The following is a 22,663-nucleotide window of genomic DNA, read 5'->3' as shown; positions in this document are numbered from 1 at the left end:
TCTTTCTCTAGGCATGAACTGGAATGGCATATACTGATACCGAGGAGGTTTTCTTTGGATTTTGCTTTTGCAGAAATCACTGTGTCCCCAAGGGACCTAGGAAACTGCTTACTGCTCTGGCATTGTTTTTGTTGTGGCAACTTCTTTGGTAGGTCTAGTATATAATCTCATTGTGTTCTGTAAATCAATTAGTTATAAATGTTGCTGTGGCTGCTATAGAAGCTTTATTGTGTACTTGACCCTGTAGTTTCTTAAAAGAGTGGTTGGGAGAAGGGCAGTATCCTCATCACCTCTCATTTCCCTGTGAACCGTGAAGGCTGAAGCACTCACAAAAGCAGGGGTTGGAGAGTTATCATTGCAGGCATTAGTTCTGCAGCTGAAAATGGGAAGGAAATGCTCGCCTGCCTGGTGATCTGCTTCTGTACCACTTGCTCCTTAGCTCTGAACATTCTAGAGCAGCAACTGGCAGGTAAAGACCGGGCTCCAAGAGGTGCCTACTCCCTTTGAAAGGTTCGGGTTTTGGCAGTTGTGATGGTAAGCAGGTAGAGTGCCTCATTTAAAGTGAGCTTGATTTTCTTTACGCTGAGTCACATTTTCTTTGTTTCCTGTTAATCAAAGGCAGCTTTTGACTGCTGAATTGTTTATACTGAAGATCACTTCCAACCTCGCTTTTTTCATCAATTGTGATAGTGTCATCTTCTTGGCACTGGAGAGTTTGCCTCTTTACAGGCCTTCAGATTGTAGATGGAGCCATGTGAAATAGGTCTGTGCTGAGCCTTGGGAAGCTTCATATTGAAGCAATACAACAATTTACAAGAAAGTATGAAAAAAGTACTAGCTAAAAGGATTCTCCTAATTTTCTTGATTAAGAATAGTTATTTTGAACCAAAGATTTGGAAATACTGGAGAATATGCATGCCAGAGCCATGGTACTGACATTATTAACCATAAATTTCAGAGACAGGAAAGTATTTGCAACTTGCCAAAAATGCTCGCGGATGAAGCTTTCTGACTGATCCTCTGGAGTGTTTTGCAGTAGCTCCCACATTCCATTAGTAGAGATGACTTGGGATTACATAACGCTTTATTACAAAATACTGGATAAAATGTAAGGCTGAGACACAGGCTATTTTAGCATGCCAGTTGTCCTAACGCTCCAGGGAAGGATTTTTTTCTAGACCTACCCATCTAATGTATTTTGTTGCTTTGGCTGTTCAGTTCTTGGTTGGAACACTTTTATGGCTATGTATGAAAAAAAACCCACCAGAGCATGATTTGTACTGCGGACAGCTTCTGGAAACTGTGTTTCCCTGAAAGTTGAAGCAGGATTGAAAGTTCTCTCTGTTGGATGTGCTGTGTTATATCTTGGAGCTAATGTAATTGTAACAGCCACTTATTTCAAGTTCTGTGCTCTCCTCTTACTAAAAGGCATGACTTTCTAGGCTTGCTCAAGGGATTATTAATTTGGGTGGAAATATGAGGCTTGGCGCGAACTTTAAAGTAGGCAGGTTTACCTCAGTGTACGTATCAAGGTATCCAACAAAAAGTCCTGCTCTGACAGTTGCAGGCTTCCTATTTTGGGGGGTTTTCTGGTGCAGAAATAAACAGGGTCTAATGTGAAAATGTCCTTGGTCCCCAGTGGGATTTGGAGGAGAGTTATGGTGTTTAAACTACTAGGGTGTACAATATGCCATGGACCTGATTGTTTAGCCTTTGAGGAGGCTGATGAGAGACTGACTGTGGGGGAGCAGGTTATCCCATATCCTTTATCTTTAAAACTTTCTTTCACTCATCAGAGTCTAAAACTGAAGTTCTAAAAACCCTGGATCTTACTTAGCCTGGGTTTTCTACCTTCTAATTATTTAGAGAACGTTTTCAAAAATGCTGCTGAAGTCCTGAATGTGGAGAGAGGTGGTGCCTACAGAGGGCTTCAGGCAAACTGTGAAATTATAATAGATTCAGAGCTCGCTGCTTTCTTTTTCTGAATAGCTTGAAAAATGATTAAAAGTGATAAAGGACACTGAAGCAGAAGAGATTTGGATTCTGAAGCACAGAATGTGAATTTAAATGGTGGAAGCAAGCCATTAAAATATTAAGCCACCTACTTTCTGGGATCAAAGGAGTAATGTAAAAACAATAAACATGGCCCTTGAAGTCAGCAGTGCTAGAGCCCTCTACCGATCCTTTTGCCTCAGTGCCTACGTGGATTTAGTGACTCCTTACGTCCCATTAGCACCCTGTACGTGTGCTGCTCATAGGACACCTTCCAGCCACCACACTATACGCAGTCCTTGTCACAGCGCTGGCTCTTGAAGCATGTTTCTGGCCACAAGAAGCCCCTTTAAAGAGAACATGTAACCACTGGGGAAGGTGCTCATGTTATAGGCTGTTCTCATGAAGTGATGCTCTACTCCCTGCAACAGTCTCCTTAGACTCCTGCAAGCTTGCTGGGTGCACTGCTGAAGGGAAACCGGGTTTCCTCAGGCCCTGTGTAATCAGCTGGAGACATGACTTCCTGCAGATGGCATGCTCAGAGGACCCGAAGCACATCTCCCGTTTCTCGTGGTCATGAAGGAGAAAATCCAGCATTCAGCCATTCAGAAATAATCCTGTTAAGCTACACAGCCTTGGTGCGCATGTAACAAACAGAACAAAAGTTTGAATGATACTAGGTGTGCTTGCTAGCAATAGCATCCTTAACCTCTGCGTGCACTTGCCTGTCTTTTATCACTTCCAAGAGTTCTCATACAGCTTAGGTAGCAATAGAGAACGCCTCTCGTGCTGTGACTGTTGGACCTCAGGCTAGCAGAGTTATGTTCCAAAAGTGATGCAAAGACACCCCCGACGACTGCAGTTCGAGTCGGGCAAACTCCTTGCCAAGTAAAACTGAAGTTCTCACACTGTTGTTGGTGCAGTGCTCCAACTTCGAAGGAAACTAAGGTTTGCTAGCTCTCTTGAGAATCCTTGCTTGACATGCAGCAAACCTAGAAGGACAAAAATAGCATTACACATGCAAACACCGAACTTGAAATTCTGAGGTGCCTGACAGCACGTCCACTGAAGGGCTACAACTCAAGCTGTACGCTAATTAGAATACGGCTGTGTGCTGTTTGCTGTGTAGGTTATATGTATAGTCATACAGGGCGCTGAGCATCTCGGAGTGGAGGGCATACCAAGATGAGCCCGGTGTTGTGGAAAGTAATGCCAGCTAATCTTGGGAGAATTGTTGAGAGGGCTGGTCCTAGTTGGCATGTCCTTTTGTGTTACTGTGGTGCTGAGGGGTTTCAGGGGTTGAGGCTCCCCTAGACTGAAAGGCAGCAAAACCTATGTCAGAAGATGGTGCCACAGAATTTATAGCCTGGATGCGAGTTAAGGTACGTGGTCTTCATTAGGAAGGAAGAATGAGGAAGCAGTGAGTTGTTGATGAACATAAAACAAACATTTGTTTTTGCTGACATTGTTATTCTAAAAATATCATCCACGTGACTAATTAATGAAGACTATGACCCGCTCCCTAACTGACATGGCATCTAGTGCTGTAGTATGCAAACACCCCACACAAGCGCAGCTGGAACATTAGGTAGAGGCAGCTCCCAGATTAATTTATATGCACGTAGGGACAAAGGAATAACAATGAGTCGGTCTTCTCAGTAATCTTTTGCTGTATCCTCTCTGTGTCAAAGGTGTTATTTCCTATGCTCTTGCCTGTTGTGTGCAAATACTAGGCATTTCAAAGCCATGTGCAGAAAACATGCAAGGAACTGTACATATGTGAAAGAACTTGGCTCCAAAAGATCCTTGGAAAAATGAAGCAAGTAATCCAAGCTGTTTCCTGTGATCCCTTCGTTATTCAGCCAGACAGCTGATCTATTTTTAACCAGTTGTATTGAAGTGAAACTCCTGCTCTAGAGAGGCTAATAGTTGTTTCTTTGAATGCAGCTTTAGTAGCGGTGGTTACCGTGACTTAAGCGGGACTAAGTCCAGATTTACACTCAGAGTACAGAAGAATATAGGGGCCACAGTGGGATGGAAAGCAGACTCTGTATCACCAGGCAGCACCTACATGAACCGCTTCTGGTAGTGGTGACTCTTATCCTGGGAAATGTGAGCCCTCCAACAGAGCTAACCACAGGACCCTTCCAGAGCTGAATAATATTCTAGCTGCTCTAATCTGAAGAAATACAAGCCTTCAGTAGGCAATGGTGAAACAGAGCGTCTGCAGAAATAGATTCAAAATAATCTCTGATCATTGATGACCAAGTCAGTCATTTGTTGATTGTTTTTCTGAAATCACAGGCCTGAATGCAGGGCAATGTATGTGTTTTGTTTGGCTGGCAGGGGTTTGCAAGTATATGGAGACATAGTTTTTCTTTCTTTTAGCGTGAGGCTTGAGGGATGCTAGCAAGGTAGCCTGCAGGAATTTGCGCGTTCTTGTGTCATTTTTGCTTGTTGCCTGAGAGAATGTAATTCCCTCCTAAGCCTGCTGTAGGCATGCAGTTGCAACGAGCGATGTGAAATCCTTGCCCATCAAGACCTGCGTACATGTTTTCAGCCATTGGTGAATCTAAGGTTAACTGTTCCTTGGTAAAAGGGGTGGGTGGGAACTGTCTTAAGTCCAGGATTAAGTGTGTGCCTGAAGTGCTCTGCACTTTATCTACTGCTTCATGTAAATTCAGTCCATGGTTACTTGTTTATTAGTTGGGTTTTTTGCATATCCCTTGCCAGTCAGGAAGAGGAGAATGTTCTTGGACTGTGATTAGGCTTAGAGGCTTGTCCTGCTCTGAACTGGACCTCTATAGACCCTGTAACCTCAAATGTTTGACAGTAGCTCTGGTAAGCTGCCTCGTGTGAAGTGTTGCACAAGATAGTAGTAGTGTTTCCTCAAAGAATTGCATCACTTCTCTAACATCGTTGTGTTATGTAGTGTTTTCAGAATTGCTCCTGAAGTATTTGGAAAGAGAAAGGACACTTTATGGCTCATTTGTGTTATTTTTAAAGAGCTCAATAAAAAGATGCTGCAAAACATCTTGGGTCAATGCCACCTCTGACAGCTAGTTAGTCCAAAACTGTGAAAGTTTAAGGAGAATTTGGATCAGCATCAGTCTCTGCATAGGTGTCTTTAGGTACTTCTGTCAGCTGCAGTGCACGTAACTGGTGTGAAGTCTTTGTATGAGAGGTTGTAGGCTTGATTCCGTTTTCTTCTACTTTGTGAACTAAATAAAGCCATGGGCATTCTGAGAAGCTACAATGACAGAAATTGAAATAAGGAGTCTAAAAAGTGCAAGAAAGTCAAACTGTAACGAGGTTTGCGTTACTGCAGGTTTGGGTTACGGTGCCTCTTGTCACAGTGAGCAGGAGAAAAGCACCTGCTGGAGAACAGGGTTTGGCCAGAGTATGGCTCTTTGTGTCTGGAACCATGGAGCCATGTAGAGTGTCTCTCTCGCCCTTGGATTTAGTTTAGATGTACAAAATTCCAGCACGGTTGACCACAGAATGCATCATGCACTTGTTAATGGCATTACTTAGTCTTAGTCTTAATAGTTTACTTAGTCTTAATTTCTATGGATTTGATTTTTCTCCAGCAAGAGAATTTGGCATCCTCACAATGAGCCTTTTCTTAAATTGCAACCATTCAGCTGCAAAGTGTTGGCTTGCTGATCATCTTGTTTCTCTTTGGGAATATGAAGAGATAACAATTTTAAATTTGGCTTTTATTGACTTACAGTTAGACTTTAGAAATACTTGTCTGACTCAAAGTTCTAGGCCTGCCTTATGACAGGCTTTACAAGTGACAAGTGTCTTTTACTGAGGGGCTTCCAAATAACACAGCCAGTTCTGGAGGTGAACACTGTAAGCTAATAGTGGTTTTGTAAACCATCTATTGACTGCACGAAAGTTACTTTTATTGGGTTTTTTCCATTTTATGCCAAGTGAAGACTGTAAGAAGTCTGAAGTATATTTCAGAAGATCATAGAATCAGAATGTTTAGAGTTGGAAGGGACCTTAAAGATTGTCTAGTTCCAACCCTCCTGCCCTGGACCAACCTCCCACTAGACCAGGTTGCTCAAAGGCTCATCCAACCTGGCCTTGAACCCCTCCAGGGATGGGGCAGCCACAGCTTCTCTGGGCAACCTGGGCCAGGGGCTCACCACCCTCAGAATGAAAAATTCCTTCCTAATATGTCACCTAAATCTCCCCTCTTTCAGTTTAAAACCATCACCCTTCATTCTACCAGTCCCCTCCCTGATCCAGAGTCCCTCCCAAGCTTTCCTGGAGCCCTTCTATGGACTGGAAGAGGCTCTAAAGTCTCCCTGAAGCCTTATGTTCTCCAGGCTGAACCCCCCCAACTCTCTCAGCCTGTCGTCACAGCAGAGGGGCTCCAGCACTGAGAGTATCTCCATGGCCTTCTCTGTCCCCGTTCCAACAGCTCTGTGTCCTTCTTATGTTGAGGGACCCAGAGCTGGAGGCAGCACTGCAGGGAGGTCTCCCCAGAATGGAGCAGAGGGGCAGAATCCCCTCCCTCACACTGCTGGTGGCTTTCTGGGCTGCCAGGAGACATTGCCAGGTCATGTTGAGCTTCCCATCCACCAACACCCCCAAGTCCTTTTCCTCAGGGCTTCTCTCCATCCATTCTTTGCCCAACCTGGATTTGTGCTTGGGATTGCCCCGACCATGTGCACTTGGCCTTGTTGAACTTCATGAGGTTTGCACAGGCCCATCTTTCAAAGCCTGTCCAGGTCCCTCTGGATGGCATCCCTTCCCTCCAGCGTGTCGACCGCACTGCACAGCTTGGGTTCATTGGCAAACTTGTGAGGGTGCACTCAATCCCACCGTTCATGTCACCAACAAAGATGTTGAACGGCACCAGTCCCAGTACCAATATCTGAGAAACACCACTCGTCACTGGTCACCACTTGGACATTCAGCCATGGATGGCAACTCTTTGAGTACGCCAGTCCGGCATTTCCTTCTCCACCGAACAGTCCCTCCATCAAATCCACGTCTCTTCAACTTAGAGACAAGGATGTTGTGTAGAACAGCATCAAATGCTTTGCACTAAGTCCAGGTAGATGATGTCAGTTGCTCTTTCCTTATCCACCAATACTGTAATGCCATCATGGAAGGCCACCAAATTTGTGAGGCGCAATGTATTTCATGTATTAGAGGAGCACTTTTTTCCTAAATGCAGACCTGGGCATTTATAGCCACTGACACCTGGGCTTGAGTAGATGGAGAAATTAACCGCAAGTAGACTGCGGGCTGTCTACCTACGGATGGAAAACTCACTGTGCTAGAAGGGATAATGTATGGTTAGCAAAAGCGTGAGCCTTCATTTTGGGACCCTTTTATAGCTTGTTCTGGAAGAGATGAAGAATAAATGGATTTTCCGCTATTCCAGTTGCCCCAGTTCAGTGTGTGCCTTTGGAACTGAAAGCAGAAACCATCCTTCTTTTGTGGGACAGAGTGGGTTTGTTTTTATGATTCTAGCAAAGATAAGAAGTTTCCTTAAAATAGATGTTTAACCTTCTGCTGCTCTTGAACTTCAGGTTGTTGCCATTGTGCGTTAATAGATGTGTGGGAAGGTTTCATGGGAACAGAGCTGTAACTTCAGACGCGTGGAGTTTTGTTGCAGAGGGCATAACGATGCGACTGTTGGTGGGAGAATAGGGAGAGGATGATGAAGGGAAGTAGGTGCAGCAGAAGCTGCAGCTGTACTTGTGTGAAGAATTAAAAAGCACTGCTTACCTGAAAAAACTGCCCAAATAGTTTAAGACCAACAGTTGCAAAGGCAAACGCTTAAATAGGATGTGCTATTGATGGGCACGTCATTGAACTGAGCTATTGGTTTTTAAGCTTTATTCTAGCAAATGCATTTTCAAAGGTATGCATGACTTCTCAGAGCCGTGGAAAATGACAGGAGTTTCAGATGATGACCTACATATCTTATGGGCTCTGTGGCTGGATCTCATTCCCAGCTACTTAGCTCCAATAGTAATTTTAAGTGATGATCAACTTTTGCTCAGAGGGGAAGAAATTACCATCCTTTCAAAGGCTAATGTACTTCTAGGGCAGTATCCTGTTGCAAGCCCTACCTAGCTGGGGCTTCTGTGTTGGCAGAGGCTGAGCGCTGAGTTTTCCCTTAACATGAAGTGTAGTATGGCCATCTTGTCTGATGGCTAGGAGAAGGTTGGTTAGGTTATACTTGTGAAAGTACACCTAGCTTCACATGTCTGCTACCAGATGGTTCAGAAGACGTGGGAAACTTCAATGAGGCACACTGTTTCTGAGAGGTGGATATATGGTCTGAAGCAACATACCTTTCACTGAAAGAAGTAGTAATAGTTTTATGGTTAACAAAGCCTTGGCTTCATGTGTCTTCTGGAGACTGATTTAACCATTGCTATAAAGTCAAGTGTTTCTTTTATGTCTCACCATATAAAGATGACAAATACTTATTTTGCAGGCCAGTTCTCAGAAATTACTCGGACTGTTTGGGACTGGAGTGCCTGTCTCGGAGTTTTTCCATACATCTGAGAGGAATTTGCACCTAGGGTTGAGCATTGTGTGTCTCTGTTACAGAATCACAGAATTGCAGAATGATAGGGTGGGGAGGGACCTCTGGAGATCACCCAGTCCAACCCCCTGCCAGAGCAGGGTCACCCAGAGCAGGTGGCACAGGGACGCCTCCAGGCGGGGTTGGGATGTCTCCAGAGACGGAGACTCCCCCACCTCTCTGGGCAGCCTGTGCCAGGGCTCTGCCACCCTCACAGCAGAGAAGTTCCTCCTCATCTTGAGATGGAACTTCCCATGGTCAAGTTTGTGCCCGTTACCCCTTGTCCTGTCCCCAGGCACCACTGAGAAGAGCCTGGCCCCATCCTCCTGACACCCCCCCTTGAAGTATTTATCAGCATTGATAAGATCCCCCCTCAGTCGTCTTTTTTCCAGACTAAAAAGCCCCAAATCCCTCAGCCTTTCCTCAATGGGGAGGTGTTCCAGTCCCCTCGTCATCTTGGTGGCCCTTTGTTGTCCCCTCTCCAGCAGTTCCCTGTCCTTCTGGAACCGCAGAGCCCAGAACTGGACAATGTTCTATCCGTTGGCAGTTTGGATGCAACAGGGGTTAAGTTTCTCATTTGAGAGCAAGTCATGATGTACCTTGAACTTTATCTGTTAAAAGACACCCATTTTCCCACTGTCTGTGGGAAATTTTGGCATTGGCTATTGGCATTTCCTTGGTCCTCTCTGATACACATTTGCATGGAGAACAACTAATGATTTCAAGTCCTGGTCTGATGAGAGGAAAGAGAGCCAAGAAGTAATCTAGCACTATTAGCACGTGCTTATGATCAAGTCAGCTCTGCAATATGTCCCTTAAAATCCTGGACAAAACGGGGGTGCCTGTAAGGTTTTGTTTAAGGAGTTGCACCATTTGTGTGTATCGGGTCCGTTGTGCAATGAGAGCCAGAGTTCACTGTTTTTCCAGATGGTCCATGTGCTTTGGTACCTGTGCAAGGGTCCTCACTGCATGTCATCTAAGGTTGTCTTTGGACATATTGGGGCCATACAGAGAAAAAACGGTTTAAGGTGTCGCAGAGCAAGTGGGTAAGGCCAAGGCTTCTACTGAATGGCTGTAAATGAAAACCAGGTGTGGGGAGAATAGGGAAGGAAATTTGTATGACGTGCACAATGTGGTCTGCATGCTTGCTGTGCTGCTAGGAAGTGAAGTAATGCTCTTTGCAGCCAGGCTGGGGTTGGCTGCACCAGGTGTGCAGTACTTGGGTGAATCTATTCATGGCGATCGATTTGCATTCTCGGATCTAAGGTAGAGCAGAGTCAGGTCAGATGCCTTTTCTTTCTGTGAAGTGACAAAAACATCTTCTCAAATGTTCGTTTCTCCTTCCTCAGGCTGCAGGTCAATGAAGTTTCTATTAAAGCTGGAATGATTATTTGTCCTATAAATATTTTTAATTTTAGTCAATAAATTAAATAAGTGATGATACATTTATTTTCCAACTCTAGGAATGAATTTTTTCCTAATATTAATATTCCAGTGTTCATAGAAGTGTTTATGCCAGAGGGGGCATTTAGTGCTGAAAGATTCCCATTAACCTATTTTTTCCTGGTTCTTACAACATAAAGAAGAATAATCCAGTCCCCTTCTAGTCCATGGGTTGTTTGTTTGTTTTTGGTTTTGTTTTTTTTTTTTTTTCCCAAGGAGAGAAATTAGTTTGTTTTGCCTTTAACTGAGGCCTGAGAGTATTACCCAGAACAGCTGAGATGTGGACCTAAGGTGTTTTAATTTTCATAGTCTCTAGCACAGTGGAAATGCTAGAGAAGTTTAAGAATCTGTTCCTCCAACTGCATTTTATTCTCAAAATACACTTGAGCTAAAAGCTCTGCATAATGGTATGGCAAGTGAGTTGGTGGAATTAATCTGAAATCTACTGTGCAGAGAGACAAGTCTTCACTCACACAGGGTTTATTTGTTTAAGGCTGTGCTAAAGGTCTAGCGTAACTGCCATATGTTATTACCAAGTATAGCCTCAAACACTTGCCTGGGGTGTAAATTATTCTTGCTATTCAAACTAAAGTAGGAAATGTCATTTACAGTTTAATATCTCTTTAAAGGAAGAATATGGACAGTGAGTGCTAAACAAAATAAAAAGAAATGACTAGCTGAGCAATGTGTAACAAAGCATTAGGCTGGGAAAACTACCATAGCAGCAATTAAACTAGTCTCTCCTGTAATAATTTGTTTCCCTAGATCAGGAAGTGTCCTGCACCATTGGAACGAAATATATCATTTTGTGGAACATTTGGCCCGCAAGTTCATAAGGTAAGAAGTGCTGCTTTGCAGATAACCGCATGAGGAGGGGGGTGTGTGCCAGCAGCTAGGAAATGTGCTCTCAGGCGCAGTTGAACAGCACATGCTGCTTTCCACCAGGGCACCCGGTGGAGAGAGAGTTCTTAATGCTTTTCTCAGATCATCCCGTTGACTGCTTTTCCCCAAACTTCTGTTGTGCAGGAAATAGGGGTAGAAAAGCTAGTTTTTCCCTTTTCTCCTGTCTGGCTTCGATGGATCAAATCGCATTTTTGTGGGGAAGGAATCCTCTTGTTTCAGAGATAGCCGGCTACCTCCTGAGGTACAGAAGTTTGGGTCTGCAGGGAGAGGCCTGAGGCTGTAGCTTTCAGGCACTGAAAGACTAGATGAAAAATCCCCCAGGCCAGTGGGTGGAATGTGTTATGATAAACATAATTAGCCTTCCTTCATCTCCATGGTGATATCAGGATGCACTTAAGCCTTTCTTGCTTTAGCAATCCTAAAGTCATGATGCAAGTGCTATTGACATCTTTTAGAAGGATTCCTCATGGTTTTGCTCTGGGCCTTCCTAGTCAAGGCAAACACCTTTTGCTGCTCAGTCCTATCTTTTATCTTGCCTAGTTATAATCTGAGCAATCAGAGCGCCGTCTGTTTGGTGTTAACACATGCAGTAAACTCTGGTCTGGACCACTGAAATAATTTACTTTTTTTCTCTCCTTCTCCAGCCCTCAACTGAGGATGTCCTTCATTGTTTTTTCAACTAGAGGGACAATTCTAATGAGGCTAACAGAAGACAGGTAAGAAGTTGTTTAAAGGTGCACAGCAGCTTTTGTGTCCTTGTTGAGCTTCCTTCGCCTTTCTTGTTCAATGATTTCCAGTCCACTCTGAGCAGTTGTGACACCTTTGTGCTTCTCAATTTAATTGTTAGAATCACCTGCCCATTTTTGCCTCTGACACTCATTCTTCTAGAATGGTGAAGAGGTGTTCCAGTCCCCTCATCCTCTTGGTGGCCCTTTGCTGTCCCCTCTCCAGCAGTTCCCTGTCCTTCTGGAACCGGGGAGCCCAGAACTGGACCCAGGGCTCCAGATGGGGCCTCCCCAGGGCAGGGCAGAGCAGAGGGGGAGGATGACCTCCCTCCACCTGCTGGCCACGCTCTTCTGGATGCCCCCCAGGATGCCATTGGCCTTCTTGGCCACCAGGGCCCATTGCTGGCTCACAGTCATCCCGTTGTCCCCCAGGACTCCCAGGTCTCTTTCCACAGAGCTGCTCTCCAGCAGGTCACCCCCAGCCTGTGCTGGTGCAGGGGGTTATTCCTCCCCAGGTGCAGCACCCTACACTTGCCCTCATTGGATTCCATAAGGTTTCTCTCCACCCAACTCTCCAGCCTGTCCAGGTCTCTCTGGATGGCGGCACAGCCCTCTGGGGTGTCAGCCACCCCTCCCAGCTCTGTGTCATCAGCAAACTTGCTGAGGGGACACTCTATTTCTTCATCCAGGTCATTGGGTGATACCCATACTCTTGAGGAAGAGGTGAGCATGATTTCTTTGGAGGTCTGAAGGTATGTTATAGGCAAACAGTGTTTAGGACAGATTGCAAGGGTGTATATTTTTTGGCAATGGCAGTTTGATTGCCCTGTTTCTGAAGCACGTTCCTGTCATACCCTTGTAGATCCCCAAGTTAATCCCAGTAAAATCTATGGGATGGATTTTTATTTTTTTTTATTGTGACTTCAAGGAGAGATGGATGAGAGCCTTTAATTGCTCTTGCTTCCTCTGTTAACTTCATTGCCACGTGGAGCAAAAATATATATGTAACACATGTGAAGGCTGTATAAGTCAGCATGTGTTTTACATATTGGATGTCTATGAAATTGCATACCAGAGCAGCTACTATAGAGGAATGAATAGGAAACTGGCTGCTTTCCTAAAGAGCAGTCCTCATACATACCAACCTTGATAAATGGCCTTAAACCCAGCCAGCCTAAGCATCTCTTGCCACTTACTGCAACAGTAAGTATAAAGAAAATTAGCCATATCTAACTTGGTGCCAGAGGAAAACCCGTTCCCTGCCTCTTTCTGTCTCCCACCCCGTGAGCACACCCCGTTGCAGAGGTTTCTGGTCTGTTAAGGCTCTAAGCTGTGACACTTAAGTCTGAGGACTGACAAACAAGGAATGGCCTTCATGCTGCTCTTTTAGTTAACATTAGCCTTTCTTAATAGGGAAGCTGGAGTAGTGGCAAAACCTCTTCTACATTGCCCATGCCGCCATGTGGTGTATCAGCATCTGAATGTGAAGACTGAGGGTGCTTAGCATCTCTTTTGGAAAAACTCTGTGCATCTAATGGGACCGGATTGACAGATTTTAAAAACCGTTGCTGTCTGGTTTAAAATTTCAGTGTTCATGTTTGAAAAATAATTCTGATCACAAGAAATGCTTTTGATTTTTATATTCAGGTTTTGGGTTGGTATGTTCATGGGTAGCTGAATATCTGTCCCTAGCCCAGCTATGATATACAGCTCAGTGCCTAACCAGTTTGGGATATTGCAGGTACAGAATGAGTTCTTGAATGTTTGATAATTCAATCTATTGCAAAAGCAAATACTTTCTTCTCCCTGTGGGAGTTACTGCTCTGTAGACTGCCTAATGTTAATGCACCCCTGCAGTCGGTGTCACACATGTGAGGTAGAGTACGTGATGATCACTGGGTTTTCTGAAGCAGTTAAAAAATGCAGGGACAAAACTGACTTCTGGCATTCGGTCTTGCAATGTCAGTGCAGTCCTGCCTGCAGTGACTGAATCTGTCTCCCATGAAGATTGTAAAGTTTGCTCGGAGATACACCCCACACATTGCAGCGTTTTATCTCGGTATTAAAGACTTCTGGCCTGTACTCGGCTTCCAGAGTTTGGTGTCTGCAACTGAGTGGAACAAAAAAATGGGTGCCCTTCTCCCCATTTATCCTGTAGTTGATCTGTCCCTCTGCCTGGGATCTCTTTAAAAAAAAACCAAAAAACAAAAAAACCAAACCAAAACAAAAAAAACCCCACAGATATCCTGAATCCTAATAAGCTACTGGGAAAGACTTTAATCTTCAAGTCAGTTTAAACAAGAACTGAAGGCATAATCTGGAGTTGCCAGGGTGGCTTGAAATCATGTCATTTTTGTGGCTGTTTGATTGCATTTCTCTAGTCAAGTCAGCAAGTGAGGAAAGTGAGCCAGGTGCAAGTCAGCTGCTCTGCCTCTGGCTATTGAGCTAGGAGAGGCTGCTGTTGTGGTGCTTTCCCCGGGCTGCGGGAACACTGGGAGCACATTACTCTGTTTTCACATCCTTAGAAAGGTATCTAGCCATACATTACCTCAGCCTATAACATTACCTCAGCCTATGCAAACATTGAGTTAACTCTTCCCCAACCCCCTTTCTATCTGTTTCTGTCATGCATGTCTTCCCCTGGATAGCAGGTCCTGATAAATTTGATCCCGCGTCTAACAATGCATCTGCATTCCTTTCAGGGAACAGATACGCCAGGGTCTAGAAGAGCTGCAGAAAGTCCTTCCGGGAGGCGACACATACATGCATGAAGGATTTGAAAGGGTAACTAGATGTGTGCTATAGTGCCTCTAAACTGTGTCTGGGTGCTCCTCAGGAACTGTTAAACAAAGGGATCTGGTTAATACTTCTCTGGTAGGTAAGTGGGGCTGCTTCCCTTTTATGCAATAGGCACGCTGAAGTGTACGCGTTCAGTGTTGGAGCTGGTACAGGCAGCTGCAAACCCTATTACTTATCTTTCTTTTTGCCTTCGGCTTCTCTGGGGGGAGCTGCCTTTTCAGCCTAGGACAAGGCAGAAGGTTTTGCCTTGCAATCCCCCGCGGACCCGTGTTCAGGAAGGGTGGAAAGCTGTCTAGAGTCCTGCATGGGTGCTCTAGTAGGCTTGTTAGAGCTGGGTGGGGGCTCAGGCCATGGCTCTAGCCCGTTCTCACTGGTGGGCAAGTGATGCTGCGCAGAAGTTATTGCCTGCTCTGATCTTCTCCTCCTGTATGCTTTACAAGCTCAGCAGTTTCTCTAGACCTGAATCCCCTCCCACTTCTGTACTCCACATGCATTTGGGAGGACTCTGGAACTGTCTGCCTATTGAAAACGCATGTGAACACCCAGCAGAAAGTCAGGTGACCTGACAGAGCTGGTGGCTCTGAACTTGGAGCCCAGACCCCAATCCCAGAGCCTGGGGACTTGTGAAGCGTAGCAGGAGAAGTCCAAAGAACCAAATTTAAATTCAGGACAGAAATGAAATTCGTAAACCAAATATGTTCAGGGTGGCCTACTCTTTAATTTTGAATGGATGCACCCTGAAGTGTTTGCCCTTCTACCTTGCAGAATTTGCTTGGGCATAGGTCAAGTGGGAGACAGAAGCATAACAATATCTCTCTGTAGTTGTTTTATTTGCAAGTAGAGCAGCTGATCTAGAGGTGATGGGAATATTTATCAATGGACCTTGGGTGTTTCTCAAGGAAGAAGGTGAATGTGGTTTTCAGATAGCAGAATAGTGGGACATTACGTTGTTGTTGGCTACCGGCCTTAGGGTTGGTTTGACTGAGTTATGCTTTAGGTAAGACCTTGAAGTAATGGAATGAAAACCACAGGCAAGAAACTTGTGTGAAGCAGGTATCTCTGAAAGCAGAGGTGATGTGCAGACTACAAACATGACACCCTCTCTGCCATCTTCTCTTTCTTTCTGGTGCATGTGTAGATGCCCACAGAGTATTATTATTCATTTATTGCTAATAATCTTCTGATTTAATTTCAGGCAAGTGAACAGATTTACTATGAAAATGTTCATGGTGAGAGACTTTCTTGATCAATTGAATGTTGTTTTTTTCTTTCTTTTTGACTGATAACTTTAATAGATTGGAAATGCAGCTTTACTGTGGGGAAAGGTGGGGGCTGGCTCCTATTCTTACAGGAATGCAATGCTCTTCAGAGTAGTTGTTCCTGAAAAGGAAAAAGAATAGGGGGAGCTTTAAGGATCCAGAGCGTTTCAGGCCAAAAGAGAGAAGCCAGGCTGACTGAAGGTGCCTACTCTTACCAAAACTGTCTGGTACCTTATTTTTTTCTTTTTCCTTGAGGACTCAGGTAACCATTTCTTCTTCCTTCTGAAACATGCATCTGTGGAGATGCCGTTGGGTAAAAGTTTTCTTCAATAAGCAATTATTAAATCCAGTAGTAAGTGTAGACAATTTCAAAACTGTTTGTCCTTTCCATCCTTATAATTCATGTAAAAATTTTATGCGCTTCAAAGCCTGAAGTAGAAATATAAACATTGCTTCTTGGAACCCAAAAGGTAGGCAATCAGATGTTTGAGCACAAAGCCAATCCTAATGGTTTTGCAGGACCACTCAAGAATAAAATGTTGTGACTCGCCTGTAAAATATACTGCAGCAGAATGGAACGGATAGCTAGAACAATTAGATTTGGGATTGGTAGTGCTTTTACATGGTAGTATACACGTTTGATGTAAGCAGGTTGCCACCATGTGCAAGAAGCAGTGGGAAACTGAGTCCTCAATTCTGAATGTTGGCCTGTGTATTTTGTCTTTATTAGTTCTCTGTGTGTTTGTCCTTGCTGCACTCAAAGGAGTGTTTACACTGCCTGCAGTGGGTCCAAAGGCTCCTGCACTAGTCAGGGGAGGGAGAAAGGCACCTCTGGAGGTCATTTGGGCTCCTAAGTTTGTACAAATGCTCACTTTTCTCCATTTCCTACAGAAAGAGCCTAGGCACTTGAGTTAGGCATCTGCAACGTGAATGACCCTGCATATTGCTTATTGCTTGTCAAGCACTCGAATTCCTTGTTGCATCGTTACCTCATCATTTAAACTTGGGGATTTCTAAGTGGAAGGAAATTACCTTTCACTTCCTTAATTACCAAGGAAATTAGGTATCGGATCTCTCTTCTGTAGTAATTGAAGAAGTTACTTGTTTGGATTTCTGTGTCTCCAGCAACAGCTTGTTAAAGGCATAGCTACTCATAATGGCAGGAAAATGCCCTAGATGGGTGAGGAAATTAAGGGGTTGATAATTTATACACCTTGACGTATTTAGCTTTCCTTTATCTTTCCATAACAGTGCTTGTGCAAGATGTAACAGGTCCTCCAGATCTGTAGCAAGTCTATTGTCAGAAACATGAATTAATTCTATTTGGCCAGGCCTGAAAACTAATACAAACTTGTAAAACCCAAGCTGTAATCAATACAAGGGAAAGACTGCGAGGTTTAACTATGTTGCTGAAATATGCTACATAGGAAGGTTGAAGATTTTAAGGCCATTTTCCTACCCTATCTTTTTAAATCCCAATTGAGCTTTTTATCACAAGCTGAAAAAAATCTCTGGATTTCTTGAATTGACAGCATTAATAAAGTCAGGAAAAAACTAGGAATGCTTTGCATTGTTTTTTTTTATGGCTGCAGTCTAATCTACTGGTCTGAAATATTGAAAGAGTTATGAGGGGCTGGCAATTAAAACTCATTGGCACATCAAAGGAGTGTGGTATAAAACTGCTATTGAAGGCATGTGCCAGAGTGGAAAAAGTATGCCAAAATTCATGTCTTCTGAAAACTGATTGGCTGAAGGGAGGTGAGGACATGGGCTTGATTACCACTGTTTCTGGTCCTTTAAGAGTGCTAACAGGTCACTAGCAGGATGTTTTCTAGGCTAGTTTAGCAAATGCAACTCAAAACCAAGGGACTAACGAAGTTTCCATCTTCAGGTTACAGAACTGCAAGTGTCATCATTGCATTGACAGATGGAGAGCTCCATGAAGACCTATTTTTCTACTCTGAGAGGGAGGTAAGTGTCTTACACGTTTTTAGTCAGGGAGAGAGTGAAACGTGAAATGTCTGAGCTTGCTGCTTTGAAGGCAGAAGATAGGGACAACCTTTTTCCCTAGTAACGAAACTGCCCTTTGGTGCTTTTTAGATGTGAATCTTAAGGATAAACATTAACAGCAGCAGTGCTTTTGACTCATCAAAACTGAGACTGTTCTTAGGAAAGGAGGGAGATTTAAGCTTACAGTTTAAAACAAACAAACACCACAAAAACAACAACAACAACAATAAAAAAAAAACCAGCTGAAAAGTTTCGGTGTTTACTGGATTGTTTTGGGAAATACCCGAATCTTCTCACTTTGGCTTTTCTTCTTTCACAAAAAGTAAAGAGGAAGGCTGTTGTTCCTATAATCTTCTGTCACATCAGAAAGCCTTTTAGATCATCAAATCCAAAATTTCCACAAATGCTACCAGGATTCAGGCATGTATTCTCAACACCCTCATTAAATTAACGTATTATGCAAAATGTTAGATCAACAGCAGGCTGAGCACTTGAAAGCTTTGCTGTATAGTGTTCCTGCTGATGTTCTTTTGATAGTCATCTTTGAAGGGATGAACCAATTTTCACTTGTCAGTCAAACAAATTAAGATGACCTAAACTTGGAAGATGGTATTGTTACATGAATTTGCTATGGACAGAATTTTTCCTCTCGATCTGTCCAAAGTGCAGCTTTAAATCCAATAACAACAAAAAGAATAGGTTTGTAGAATAAACCCAATACTGCTACAGCACAAACAAATGGCATGAACCTAGAGTTCCCCTCCTTGCTGTTCCTCTCCTTTTCTTCCCTTCTGAAATAAAAAAATCCACAAGAAAAACAAGTTTGTTTTTAGAGGTGAATGAACAAGTCGAGAGGTCCGAAATGTTATATGTGTTTTGGTTTGGGGAGGAACAGCTAGTGAGCTAGCAGAAAGGAGATCCCGAGCTCGGCTCCTGCACTGTGAGTTGCTGCAGTTGTTTGGGTTTCTTGGTGTAAACTGGAACGATGCTTTTTTGTAAAGCACCTTGCTATCTAACAATTTGAACTACTACAGTCTTCTGATATAATCTGACTTGCTACCATCTTTTCTGGGAATGAGCTTTCAGCCAGGTGTTCCTGTTCTAATGAATCACGGAATCACGGAATCTTCAGAGTTGGAAGGGACCTCTAGAGATCCTCTAGTCCAACTCCCCTGCTAGAACAGGATTGCCTAAAGCACATCCCTCAGGACTGCATCCAGGCGGGTCTTGAAAATCTCCAGAGAAGGGGACTCCACAACCTCCCTGGGCAGCCTGTTCCAGTGCTCTGTCACCCTCACCGTAAAGAAGTTTTTCCGTGTATTTGAACGGAACTTCCTATGTTCTAGCTTGTGCCCATTGCCCCTTGTCCTGTCACTGGGAACCATTGAAAAGAGCCTGGCTCCGTCGTCCTTAAACCCACCCTTTAGATACTTGTAAATATGATTAAATGACTTAATTCATACTTACGCAGGCAGGAGCATTTAGAATAGTTGCTTTTTGAATGGTAAATGCAACTCTATCTGCATGTCAACAAAATCAGAAAAATCAACCCTGTGGATGTTCTCCCTCTATTAGTTTGAGATGCTGTGTAAATAGTGGGAGTGATACAGTTTTGTAGCAGATGGGATGAACTGTCTCTTCACCTATGGATATCATGAGTCCATGAAAAATAACAAAACACTTTAGGATACTGTTATACTAAATGGTGAAAGGAAAATGGATTTAGTCTGTCTTACATCTGTTGGTCAGACAAACATTAGGAAGTTGGAGTAGCTAGGAAGATGAGCTAATTAGTTTTAAAAAACCCACCAAATACCTTGGGTTTTGCTTTGCTAAACAAATAGCTACTCTAGTAGCAGTTAAAACCTGTTTTTGCGGAATCAGGGAGAAAAGCTTTTAAAGCTGTCTTTGGACAAGATCCCCCATCACTCATTTTACAGAGAAAGACTAAATTTATGATTAAGACCTTTCAGAAACCTGCATCCCATCACATTTGTGTCCATGTCATCCTGCCTTTCCTTGTTCCAGGCTAATCGGTCACGTGACCTGGGAGCAACGGTCTATTGTGTTGGTGTGAAAGACTTCAACGAGACCCAGGTAAATGAGACGCTCATGTTCACTGGGGTACTTGGCGAAGGTGCATGTTGAACACACGCACATGCTCCTGAATCACTTTCTCAGGACTTCTCGAGAGGTCTTCCTCTGCTTCTGCTGACTGTTTGACAGTCTAAAGCGACTGCCTGAAGTGTCTTGGCCTGGGTGTTGGGTTTAAGCCCCTTTCTGTCTAAATCTCCGTGTGTGGAGAGCTTTTCCTCTGTCTGCATGCCACAATGACTCTTGGTAATGGTGGAGAAAATCAGAGGAAAAGACACATGAAGAATAGCAAATCAGTCTGGCTTAAGCTGTAGGCAGACGGGAGTTGTGGGGACTTTGTTTTTCTTTTTTTTCCCCCTATAAAACTGAGGTATTCCATACAACACTTCAGTCTCAGTCCAGCTTTTCTTTCATGAGAAGACCATTCTGCAAAAGCAAGCAGCTTAATTAGTTACATTTGATAGTCCGACTTCTAAATTTATTATATCAGTGTTAGTATGTCCGTGAATTACATTTCGTACCAAGTGTTAACAGTTGACGTTATATTTTTCTAACATGAGTGAAACACTTGTTCAGCCTTAAGTTGACCACTGAAATACTTACTGAATCGAGCTTTTCCAGGTTTTCAGCTTTCTAACAAAGCTTCAAACACTGATTCAAAAAGGAGTCAAAACAAACTTGTTTTAGAACAATCTCCTTTGAATCAAAACCAGAGACTAGTGTAGAATCATAGAATCATAGAATCATTTAGGTTGGAAAAGACCCTTGGGATCATCGAGTCCAACCATCAACTCCACTCTACAAAGTTCTCCCTTACACCGTATCCCTTAACACCGCGTCTAAACGAGTCTTAAACACATCCAGGGATGGTGACTCCACCACCTCCCTGGGCAGCCTATTCCAGTGTCTGACCACTCTTTCTGTGAAGAATTTTTTCCTAATGTCCAGCCTAAACCTCCCCTGCTGCAGCTTGAACCCATTCCCTCTTGTTCTATCACTAATTACCTGTGAGAAGAGACCAGCACCAGCCTCTCTACAATGGCCTTTCAAGTAGTTGTAGAGAGCGATGAGGTCTCCCCTCAGCCGCCTCTTCCTCAAACTAAACAGTCCCACCTCCTTCAATCGCTCCTCATCAGATTTATTCTCCAGGCCCTGTAACCTACAGTAAGTCAGTGAAAAAGCAAGGAGGGAATAAAAATGGAAGAGACTAGATCTAAAGTAGCAGGCCTCAAAGACAGCTGCTACTTGAAGTCATTTAGATGCTGAAGAAATGAACTGGAATGAGAATGAGATGACTGTCTGAAGTCCCGGAATGCGCTAGGAGGGTGCCTATGGGGAATGAGTTGAGGCAACTGTAAACATCCTGGTTCACAGAACCTGCTATCCCTTGGCCAACAAGCAGTAAAGCAGCTTTGCTGCCCTTCTCGGGGCGGGCAGGGGAAAGTTGCCTGGAGCATTTCTCTGGACGCAGCCCAGGAGGTTGGCAGTTTAGTGTTTCGCTCGAGAAGCGGGGTGGGAGTGTGAAGGTGGAGTCGGTGGGGTTTAGGGAGGAATGTGTGGCTAGTCTGTGGCCTCCAGTTTGCAATGCTACAGGAAATGCCAAAGAGGCCTGCTGGGTTGATGTTACCTCTGCCATGGGAGAGAATTACTATAACAAACATTGGCCTTGCAGCAGTAAAATTTGATCCTGCTCCAGCAGATGCATGGAGAGCTCATTACTTCTGAACTGGGCTTCCATTCGTGCCTTAACCCTTAGCATGCTATTGACAAGTGAACCTGCACGTAGCTCTTTACAGGTGGTGTCCTGGTTTCCCTTATCTTACCACCACCTCATGAATGTCCCTCTTCTTTGTCATGTTGGCTTCCAAATGCTCTTCTGCTCCCTTCTTCCTCCCACTTGGAAAATATCTCCTGTTATAGCTCCCTGCTTTATTCTTGGGTCTCTAACTGTTGAGCCTAAGACAAATAGTCAAATCTCTGTCCTGGAAGGAAAGGTGAATCAGGCCCGTATCTCCCAGTGGGGTACAATTTGCTTTAGTCTTCTCTATTTGTGAAAATACTGAATCATTTTGATTAGTTCCCTGGTTTAAATGATGTATATGCTGAAGTGTTTTGTTGCATTAGTGGCCTGTCATGTTGATGCTGTGGCCTATTTTGGTTGGGGAGTTACTGTGCTGGGTGATTTACAGTCATATGGGAGATGGTTTTTGCAATAAAGATCATTAGGCTCTGGGCATCGGTGAAAGCCGTGTTCTGTCTTGTCTTCCAAGTTAAGGGAAGCCTTTTCTGATTCCTTCTATGCAGCTTTCTAAAATCAATCAGGCTAGAGAGATAACTTTTCAATGATTGACATACTATAATGCACTAGCAATCCATACAGAATACTTGGAGTATTTGTTTTTTTTTATTTGCAAGTGGATGAGTCTGGAGAAGTCTTAATGTGTTGCCTGCTGGCCAATTTATTTTGTTCTTTGCATTTCTGTTTTATTTACTTTTACCACTCCGTCAGCTGGCTAGAATTGCCGACAGCAAAGATCATGTCTTTCCAGTGAATGATGGTTTTGAAGCCCTTCAGGGAATCATAGACTCTGTAAGTATTTTTAATCATGTGTTTGCATGTGTGTGTGTTAGTTTCTGTTAGCTCGGGCAGTTGAAGGTTTAGTTTTCCTGTATCCACAATACCTGCTGACTGCTAATAAATCACTTGAACATTTGTTTCAAAGAAACTGACCTTTGTTTGTACTCATATTGCTACTTTAAGGTAGAGTTTATCAACAGGTCACAATGCAGGAGGTTTTGAACGCAAATATTATCTTTTTGTCTCCCTCCTTGATGGGAAGCAACTGACTGAATGGACTAGGTACCTGGTGACGCTT

At 43.7% G+C, this 22,663-nt stretch overlaps 1 protein-coding gene across 2 annotated transcripts in view; it reads left to right on the top strand.

Annotated features, from left to right (window-relative positions):
* The window catches only part of ANTXR1 (ANTXR cell adhesion molecule 1), a 116,019-nt gene that overhangs the window by 547 nt on the left and 92,809 nt on the right, over positions 1-22,663 (top strand). For both annotated transcript variants that reach the window (XR_010074013.1, XM_063358715.1), the window contains exons 2-8: positions 10,763-10,834; positions 11,545-11,616; positions 14,328-14,409; positions 15,620-15,653; positions 17,575-17,654; positions 19,722-19,790; positions 22,297-22,377. Coding sequence is in view for 1 of the 2 variants with exons in the window: in XM_063358715.1 (XP_063214785.1) it covers positions 10,763-10,834; positions 11,545-11,616; positions 14,328-14,409; positions 15,620-15,653; positions 17,575-17,654; positions 19,722-19,790; positions 22,297-22,377 (490 nt within the window). In the remaining variant the exon portion in view is untranslated. The remainder of the gene's footprint in view (positions 1-10,762; positions 10,835-11,544; positions 11,617-14,327; positions 14,410-15,619; positions 15,654-17,574; positions 17,655-19,721; positions 19,791-22,296; positions 22,378-22,663) is intronic.

This window comes from Chroicocephalus ridibundus, chromosome 23 (genome assembly GCF_963924245.1).
Source record: "Chroicocephalus ridibundus chromosome 23, bChrRid1.1, whole genome shotgun sequence".
Taxonomy (NCBI): domain Eukaryota; kingdom Metazoa; phylum Chordata; class Aves; order Charadriiformes; family Laridae; genus Chroicocephalus; species Chroicocephalus ridibundus.
The sequence above is the reverse complement of the archived record's forward strand: the minus strand, read 5'-3'. Positions and strand labels throughout refer to the sequence as shown.